General features: G+C 40.4%; 1 protein-coding gene across 1 annotated transcript in view; it reads right to left on the bottom strand.

Annotated features, from left to right (window-relative positions):
- Window positions 1-1,933: 1,933 nt before the first annotated feature.
- Window positions 1,934-9,962, bottom strand: part of LOC109926723 (eosinophil peroxidase-like) — a 93,352-nt gene continuing 85,323 nt past the window's right edge. The window contains exons 13-15 of the mRNA XM_048612473.1: window positions 7,669-7,874; window positions 4,214-4,375; window positions 1,934-3,904 (exon numbers count right to left, since the gene is read on the bottom strand). Of these exons, the coding sequence (XP_048468430.1) occupies window positions 3,711-3,904; window positions 4,214-4,375; window positions 7,669-7,874 (562 nt within the window). The 3' untranslated portion in view covers window positions 1,934-3,710. The remainder of the gene's footprint in view (window positions 3,905-4,213; window positions 4,376-7,668; window positions 7,875-9,962) is intronic.

Below are 9,962 nucleotides of genomic sequence, written 5' to 3'. Positions count from 1 at the left end.
ATACAAAAAACAAGGTTAAAAACAGAAGCATAAATAAGAGAAATAGCGAGCAGAAAGTGAAACGGCTAGAACACACCCCTGCCTTCACTGCCAGAAAAACAAAGTCACAAAGTCCATCCCTCAGTCTGCGAACACTCAGGTGCTCGAAGCCCTCGCATGGCACTGCAGCTGGAATGCCACTGTCGTCATGTACCCGGGCCCAGCCATGGCCTGGAGCTGTGCCACCACTGGTGGAACGGTGTCTCCATTCTTCAGTGCTATCCTGCCTCCACCGATATCATTGCTGCCATGAGTCTGTGCTGAGCCGGTCTCGGTAAAGCAGCTGCTGGAGCAATGGATTCCTTGGCTGAAATGGCAGTCTGACTACATTCTTCCAACCAAAATGACACACTTCACATACCTCAGCCTTAAATGTCTGCTTCCGTTTGTCCATTCCATTCATCTGTTTCTGTTCTTTACAATTTTTCAAAGGGTTGCCCAATGATTTTTTTTAATGGAGGTCACAGGTGCTTTGCCCAACTGTGTGCAAGGTTTCCCAGTTTTTTTTTATAATTCCAGATAGGATACCACAATTGTTAAGCTGTCATGTGGAGAAGGATGAGTTGGCTCACTTTGTTTATTGACCCACTCCCTCAGTCGGTCACAACAAGGTTAATTTACAAAGGATCCTGTCCTTTGCTGGTACCTTCCTCCCAGACCCAAATAAACTTTCATTTCTAAAGGAGCCAATTTATCCAGGCCTTCTTGAGTTAATGAAAATGGAGGTCACTCTGATTGTGGTGCCTTATTGAACTAGACTACAGCTTATTCAATGCCTCTTCCTTATCAATTGTTAGCTTTTCAAGGGTCTGAACTACCTCCTCTTTAACCGTGACCTTGGCTTCCAAGGAGACACTGGGCACCTGGGTGGAATCTCTCAATCTTCCACCAACAAATGTATCAAGGCTATTGCTCATGGAATTGTTTACAGGTCACACTCTTCATCTCATTTCCCCATGTAAGGTCAATGTGCCAGGGAGCGGGCTTTTCCAACATAGCTGGCTTTTTCTAGGACACTTTAAACTGTGCACACATTGGGTTGGGAGTGTCAGATCATAACAGTGCAAATGTCATCAACAGAAAAGAGCTGCATTCCATCAGATCATCTGTACCACATCCTAGAAATTTATGCCAGGTACCCTGGAAGTGGCCATGATGCCTATATCATTGAGAACTATCATGTTCCTGCTTTGTTTTACAGGTCAGACGCCCCTTCAAGGATGGTCACTGGGAAAGAAGGGCTATCCTTTGTGACCCTAGCTGATTTCTCAACCGACCAACTGATCCATTTTCTCAATAAACATTTTGAAAGGACAGTTTTAGCAATTTATCATACATTGCGTCCAGCAAATTCAGAAATGATTCATTACATCTGTCAGTATGATTCAACATTTTCTCATTTTGTTTATTAAATTTTATACACACATTAATAATTGAACCCAATTCCTCAACACAATCCCTGATTGAGCTGGAGTGCAGCTACAAAGCATCCCATTCTATTACTGAGGCCATATTGGAGGAGATGACAGGCCTGCCGAAGATGTGGTTCTGGCACTTGGGTCAGCCTGGGAGTAGTTGTATATTACACCCTGGACAGAGTGTGTTGTATAATCCTTGTGCACTGTGCGCTGCACAACTGGAACAGACAAAGACGGAATGTGATAGATACTGCCAACCAGGCAGAACAGTGGCAACAGAGAATGAGCAACACGGAGTTGTGCAGCCAGTATTTATGTGAACTTATTGTAAGTCCCATGCAATTGCGATCTCACATTTCATATGCTTGAGCTTTAATTGAAATAAACATTTTGAAAGGACAAGCTTAGCAATTTGTCTTGCATTGCGTCCAGCAAATTCAGAAATGATTCATTACATGATTAGACATTTTGTCATTTAGTTTATTAAATTTTATGCACACATTAATAACTGAACCCAATTAAGAACAAGTGATCATAGCAGAAGCATGCAAACTAACTTTACATGGACAAAATAGATCAATCATTGGAGTTAGAAAGATCATCATTGAAGAAATCAACAACAACATTCCTACAGTCAATAATTCTCATACTGTGAAGGGGAAGAACTGTCAGTGGGGAGTTAGTGAGTGAGGGGCTGGAGCTGCATTCAATGGTCTGGATTGTGAACTCATCATTAAGCTGATAAAGTATCTGTCAGATTGTAAATCTCACCTTAGTCCTTTCAAATAAATACCGTCTTTATATTGTTGGTGGGCATGAAGGAGAATTCTCATTGGCCAAGAGCTATCACAGGAGGTCAACCAACCAACTTCTGACAAGCAGAACGTTTTGTTTGTTTAATCAGACAACCTCTGAACTTTTATCTTCCCAATGTTAAACAGTAGTTGCGTATAAAATCCACGAGATTCAGTTTTGCTCCCAATCAGTGAAAGTGTCCCTGCCTCTGGGTCAGAAAGCCAGGATTCAATTCCCATCTGCTCCAGAAGTGTGTCATCACATGACAGAAGAGGTTAATTAAAAATAACTATAACTTCAAGCTTTATTTGATACATAGTGGTGTGTCCAAATGGTGAAATTAGGTCCTAGCCTTTACAGTCATGGATAGGAATCTCAAATTATGAGATGGTTTGAGGCCTGTTGTGATGCAGTGGTTTTGGATTACCATGTAGATGAGAAGGCGAGTCTCACCTGCTCTCAAGATGCATCATAACATGAATGTACAGATTGGTTAAAAATATCCATGATTGAAACTAGATGTGACTGTGAAAGATACCAACCATTGTGTCCTTAAATGAACATAGATATTCAATCTTATGGAAAGTAGAGTCACCACAGTATTACCAGATCTGCAGAGCAAGACAACTAGGTGGTTTCATTCATGGTTCACCACAGCTCAGGTGGGAGAAAAGGCTGAGAAGGGGAGTCCTTCACACTAACCTCAGTCAGTGTGGGAATTGAACCTACAGTGTTGCTGTCAGTTCTACATCAGAGACTAGCCATCTAAGCTAACCAGACCGTCTCATGGAAGTCCATAATTAGATATTCCCACTGCCATGCAATGGTCTTCATTACCTACAACAGATTTTTGCTACATTGCTCATGTCTGAAATGTGCTACAGGTAGAAATGTCAATCGTGAAAATGTAACTCACAGATTTATTGGTAACATCTCAACTCTTTGGCTGAATCACTCTGGGGAGCCCTGAAATAATATTGGGAATCTAAAACTAAGCCGGATCCCAAGATCAGACCTGAGGATTGATTTGTTCTGCACATCAGGAGAATGGAAATCAGCTTATTTATTGTAAAGACCTGAGAAGTGACTCCTGATTACCCAGCTCAGGTCACTAAGGAAACTCTGAGGCAGATCATGCTAACAATGTACTTGTAAAGATCATTATATAAGTCTGGAAAGAAAGCAAAGTAATTAAACTGTAAAGTAAGCAGGCTGAAAAAATAATCTGTAATAGGTTAAAGGAACCTCTCTCAAGTTCAAACTGAATTTAGCTGAAGGGTGATATTTCCCAATAAAGTATTTCTCCCATATTTGGCATCCTGCCCCAAGACACTCAATGTAGCCCAATTTTATTTTATAGTTACAAAATTATGCTTCTGCTCACTCCACAGTATTATGTAAATTGATACACCCAGGTATTTGACAAGTAAATATTCCTGTTTGACCTTTGTAACCTCTCTAGACATTTTTCTTCTTTTCAGATAGAATTGCATTTTTTAGTTTCAGACTGTTTTCATTGAGCTGAACGTTTTCCAAGTCATTTTTTGATGCAGATTGAATGCATTTTCCCTCATGCCCTTCTGGTCCACATCCACCTTCACCTCCTTGTAATATTTTAATTTGAACATTTTGATGTCCAGTTGACTGGAGATCTAAAAGAATTGCAAGACAAGATCATCATTTTTATTTGCATGTCATAACATTAAAGATTTATTTAACAATGCTGTTTCCATCATTTGGAATGAATGCGAAAATTTACAGAAAGAGAGGGGTAGCCTGAGATAATGGTGGGAATGCGGGTGTGGGGGATGGGTGGAGGATTTGAAAGGTGACCTCTTATTACAGATCAATGCTCAGATGACGGAGGTGGCAATTTCTGTTTCTCTGTTTAGATTTAACCTTTTACATCCGATGCCAACCATTGGCAGTCCTAGTGCGATCCACTGGAATTTGGCTCTTACCTATACAGCCAGGTGGTTCTTGGTTCCACTGTCCATTACTCAGACAGGTTATCGTATCCCCTCCCTTCAGCTTGAATCCAGACTCACAGGAATACCTGACCGAAGGCTGACAGATCGAGAAATGGGCATGCTTAACAACAGGAACAGAGCCACAGGGGGTCACTGTAGAGGGAACAAACAGACATTAATTAGGAGAGAGGAAAAAGGTAACCTGGACCTGTTCTATTCTATTCTCCCTTTATGAAGGGTTACTGAATCTGAAAGGTTAACTCTGATTTCTCTCCACGGGTGCTGCCGGACCTGTTGAGACTTCCCAGCCATTTTTGTTTGAGTTGCAGCGTCCACAGTTCTTTTAGTTTTTTTCCATTCTATAAGCTGTTTGGTTCTGAAAAGGTTAATGAGGAGGACTGCAGTAAGCTTCACTCAACATAATGATGTCAAAAGGACTTGGGTGAGGAAAACATCTCTTGATCTTGAAGGATGTAGATCCAGCATCTAGACCTCTTCATGGTCTTAGGAATGATTTCTGTCATATTAATGTAAGGTGACCCTGGTTGTTATCATGAATCAACCACATCTTGTTGATACAGGAGCTTCCTCTCATTAGACAACCACACCAAAGTAAGCCCTGTGGACTCCAACATAAAAGGGTGTGACAGCAAATCTAACTTATAGTGACTAAGAGTCCAATTAGTTCATACAACATGATGAGCAGCAATATGGAATTGAACTTGACGTAGCTGAAACACACAGATGGTAGACAGCAATGCAAATACTAGCGAACTCAGAAGAAATTTCCAGACACAGCTTTAAGAGAGTGACTCATGACAGTCATCAAATAAAAGCTAAACAATCCAGAAGCCTTCAGAAGAATATCCTTCAAAAAGAGTCAATGATCACTGCCAAAAGCATTTCAGACCTGGTAAGAGAAGAATGGAAACAGTTGTGTGCTTAAAGATACGTGGAGCTGGAATGTTAGCCATATTTGGCCATTACAGATTGCATCAGGTATCGATGAGATGTAGGAGTGGCCCTGAGAGTGCGAATGGACATGGCAAGCTGCGAGAGTAAAGTCGAAAACCCTTCTGGATAAAGGAAAAAATCTAAAAATAAAGAATTGTGCACTCACAGGCTTAGAAAGCGAGCAGCAAGTGGAGCTCAGAGCCAGCATTGTTATCATAGCAAATGGGTAATAAGGGAAATCAAGGGACAAAGAAGTAATTTTAAAACATGTCAACACACAGGGTACATCACAAACCAGAACCAAAGCAATAAAGGAATGATTTCGAAGCCCATGTTGACTGGGTTTAATGGAAGAACAAAATAAGTAGACTATTGGGCTATATTAAGAGTGAGAGATCCATAACTCAAATCATAATAAAAGAAGAAAAAGAATGTTAAGGCCGCAAACAGGGGTATTCATTCAGGAACGCCATTAAATAGGATGGGAATCAATTAAAACTATAAGGCAATTGATTAAAAATTAGTAAAAGTGCCACCGATAGCTGAATGATCTATGGAAACTATTAAGTGAATTGGTCTACGGGAACTGCAGGAGGTGGAATTCATTAAAGCCATTAGAGAGGATGGGAATGGTTTCTCAGGCCGTGTAAAGTAGGAGTTGTCTATTTTGTTCACAAAACAGTGGGAATTCTTTATTCTAGCCACAAAGACAAGGGCCCTATATTTTAAAAATTCATTCATTTGACACAGGTGTTTCTTGCTAAGCCAGCATTTATTGTCCATCCCTAATGGACCAGAGAGCAGTTTAAAGTTTTTTGGTTATTATTAAACCATTAATCCCAGATTTTTTCAAATTCCATCTACCATGGCAGGATTTGAACCAGGGTACTCAGAACATTACTGAGATCATTTGGTGAATCCATCTAGTGATAACACCACTAGACCATCACCTCACTGATCACAAAAGGTGGGAAGTCCCTCCAATATAGTAGTACTGAGAAGCTGGATTGCTATAATACAGAATTCAAATGCTTTAAAGCCACATTGATAAACTGAAGATGGAAAGTCTTTAGATTTAGAAGACAAAATTGTTGCAGAAATCATATTGCCAGGATTTAATTTCGGAGATTGGCCAAATAGAACAAGAATTGGACATCTTGGAATAATAAGAAAAGAGTGCTTGAGACATAAAATTTCTTTCAAACTAGATACTACATCAGAAGCTGAGCAAGTAAACACACTGTTGTACTCAAATAGGGCTTTAAATGATGACAATTACAACTCACGGAGGCATGCATGAAGACAAAGATATTCTTAAAGTTCTGCAAGCTTTTGACAATTCCTTTAATCTTAGAACAAGCAACATTCTGAAAAGAGAAAGTGTTTACAGAAGAAGTGTTTAGCATCCAGGACAATCCATAGATTATTTCAAAAATCACCTCTACAGATTGATGGAGAAATATGACTATGAGTTCAACTTTGAATTCTAAATTTATAAGAAAGAATTGCTGTTGTAATTCCTGAAGAGTGTCTGTCAGATTTATTACAGTCCAAAGAAGATCTGATTTTGGAGAAAGCCTTTCAGATTATGCGAAAAGCAATAAGTGGAACGAATCAGAGAGAAATCCTGAGAGGGGAAGAACAACCTTAGCACTGGAGAGTAACAAAATGTATTTGGTTTGTAAGATACAAAAACCCTAAAGATACAAATAAAAAAATCAGTAAAGGGACAAACAGTCTGTGGTGATGCTGTGGAAAAAGGAAACATAATGATGATGGTAAAGGATGAGATAATGACTGTTTGGACTAGGAGGTGGATAATGTATTAGGTAATGTTTCTGAAATTGTTAATTTTGTGGACTGCACTAAGCTCCACTCAATGTGATGAGGTCATAAAGCTTTGGGCCAGAAAGGCAGAACCAGTTTAGAATCTTGAAAAGGGCTGACATGTTATCCTAGGTGTCCTCATAGACTTTGTGGCAATGTCTAACTTACTAGCTTGATGGTACCAGATTGATGTGATGAAATAAACCACATCTGGTTTTTAAAAAAAGCCTCTTTTCATTAAGACACATCGCCTTAAACCAAATCAGCCCTTAGACTCAATCAAGAAAAGAGGAAGATGGCAACAAATGATTCGAAGCTGGTACTGGTTTGCAGCACAACACATACAGCAGTTAGGTAAGCTGGTCTGTTTTAATAAGTCTAAAATTTCCTGCTGCTAAAGACTTTGACCTTAAACCTTTGTTTTCTCCAAGTCACTAGAGCAGAAAGAAAATGTTGCAGAAGAAATAAACACTTTTGAATAAAACATTGTATCAATCATATAATCAATAAAAAAGAGAGAATGTTTCATGGAGTTCAGAATCCAAGTTCTAATATTCCTTTTGCCCATTCATTACACCAGCAGATTTTGATTATTTCATCCTCAAACATAACTGAATGATAATGCCAGCTTTCTAAAGACTGGGCCCAGTCCTGTTATCCCATACCTTGTGTATCCTCCTTCCAGGCACTCAGGTTGACCTTTGGGATCTCGCTGCAGTGTACATATCCTTCTGGGTATTGTTGGAATTTAAAGACATTCCGAGGAAGAAACTGAATCCCTGTGTTATCACAGATTATCCTGGACATGGAGATTGTTTGAAGAGCCTGACGTTGGCTACCGGAAAAGATTCCTCCATTTTCCCACCAGAATCTGAAGGACAAAGGGAAGTTTGATTGTTAAGCACCTCACTTTTTCAGATCAAGACTGAAATTGTTGTTGGCAGATGGACAGGACTGCAGACGAACTATCGAAGCTGAACAACAGAGAAGGTGATAGGGGAAGATATTTACTGACCCCAATGATGTACGCTTGCATTTCTTGCACTCGAAGGAATAGATTCAATTTGAAAATTTAACCAGGATTCATTGTGTTCAGTGTAAGGATGGATACCATCGTTGTCTCCTTTTCTTTCGCATCATTTTTACTTCTCTCCTGTCCTTGACCTAGTCACAGGCCACCAGAGCTACATTCCACTCGGGCAATTTATGTATCATACAATAGTGAAGCAGCTGGTTATTTTCTAAGTAACTTTTAATGTAGTCTCCACCGTATTTTTCTCTCTTTCTGACAGTCTTCTGTGAGATTTTCCTTTTCTGAACAAAGATCATCAATCTAAAATGTTTTTCTAGAAAACTCTTTCCTGGGTTGTGGGCTTCACTGTCAACACTTGTTGCCCAGCACTAGTTGTGTTTGAACAGAATGGCTTGCTAGGCCATATCAGAGAGTAGTTAGGACTCAAACAACATTCCCACAGGTCTTGTGTCACATGAGGGCCAATTCCACTTAAGGATGGCAGATTTGCTTCCTAGAGGACACTGATGAACTAGATGGATTTAATGATAGTTTCATAGTTGATTTGTTTTTAAATGACTGGCTTTTCAATTCCAGGTTTATTAATTGAAATCAAATTCCACATGGTGCTATAAAGGGATTTGAATCCAGACTCCCAGAGCAATAGCATGAGCCTCTGGATTACTAGTCTAATGGCATCATTACAACACGATCTCCCTTTCTCTACCACCTTCACTACACAGGTACTGCCTCACCTACTGAGTGTTTGCAGAGAGAAATGTATAGAAGAGAAGGTGGCTGAGAGGAGATTTAATAGGGAGCTTCAGAGCCATGAGCATGTTAGAGTAGTTAGGGAGAAGCTGTTCCCATTTGTAAAAAGGACAAGAACGTGAGGGCATAGATATAAAGTGATGTGCAAATGAAGCGAAGACAATACGAGAAAAAGAAACTTTCTCACATGGATGTAGTTAGGGTATGGAATACACTGCCTGGAAATGTGGGGGAGGCAGGTTCAATTGAAGCATTCAGGAGGGGCATTGGATGGCTATTTTGATGAAAATAGTGTGTAAGGGTGTGGGGCGAAAAGCAGAAGATTGGTACTAGGTAATAAAACTGGCGCAGGCATGCTGGGCCGAATAACTTCCTTCAGCACTGTACCGATTCCGTGAGAGCGAGCTACCATAAGCTGATACCTACATAGTTAGACAATAACTCCAAACAACATCCTGTTGTGTGTTGATGACTGATGATTCCGCATGATTCTTGAAAACAAAACCTTCTGGATAAAACTTTTTCCTAGCTGTGTCTCCCAACGATATGAACTAGACACTGACTCTGGGCTGGAGGCATTGGCCAACAGACAGAATGCTTAACCATCCCTGCAGGAAGCAGGCTGAGGAATGCCATGTGACTGGTCTCATTACATTGCTGCCAGGAAAGGGCACATCCAGAGCAAGGGATTTCTTTTCGTAGGGTTCTTCTTTTATAGAAGGTGAACATTGCTAGCATTTGCTGCACTTCATAATTGCCCTCGAAAAGGTGATGGTGAGCCACCTTCTTGAATTGCAATCGGTCAAACTTGTGTAGGTACATTTACAGTGCTATCAGGAAGGAAAAGAGAGGTGAGGGTATCCCTCTGCAACAGGAGTCCCATATTCATTATCAGGCCTTAACTTGAATACAGTGCTCGGGCTCCCTTCTGAAACAGAGGAGCTCCAGGATCAGGAACGGCACAGTGACCGCAGCACCATGACTTTAGGACCATACTTTCCCCATTGCAATGGGCAGACCAGGTTAGATCAGCCATACATGTTCAATAATTTAACATTTTCACTCTGGAAGTATCTTATTGTGTTACATGAGATAACCAGGTGTTGAGCTGGATGAACACAGCAGGCCAGGCAGCATCAGAGGAGCAGGAAAGCTGACGTTTCGGGTCTGGACCCT

The sequence above is a fragment of the Rhincodon typus genome, chromosome 26 (assembly GCF_021869965.1).
Source record: "Rhincodon typus isolate 14 chromosome 26, sRhiTyp1.1, whole genome shotgun sequence".
Taxonomy (NCBI): Eukaryota; Metazoa; Chordata; class Chondrichthyes; order Orectolobiformes; family Rhincodontidae; genus Rhincodon; species Rhincodon typus.
This window is presented reverse-complemented; position numbering and strand designations above follow the sequence as displayed.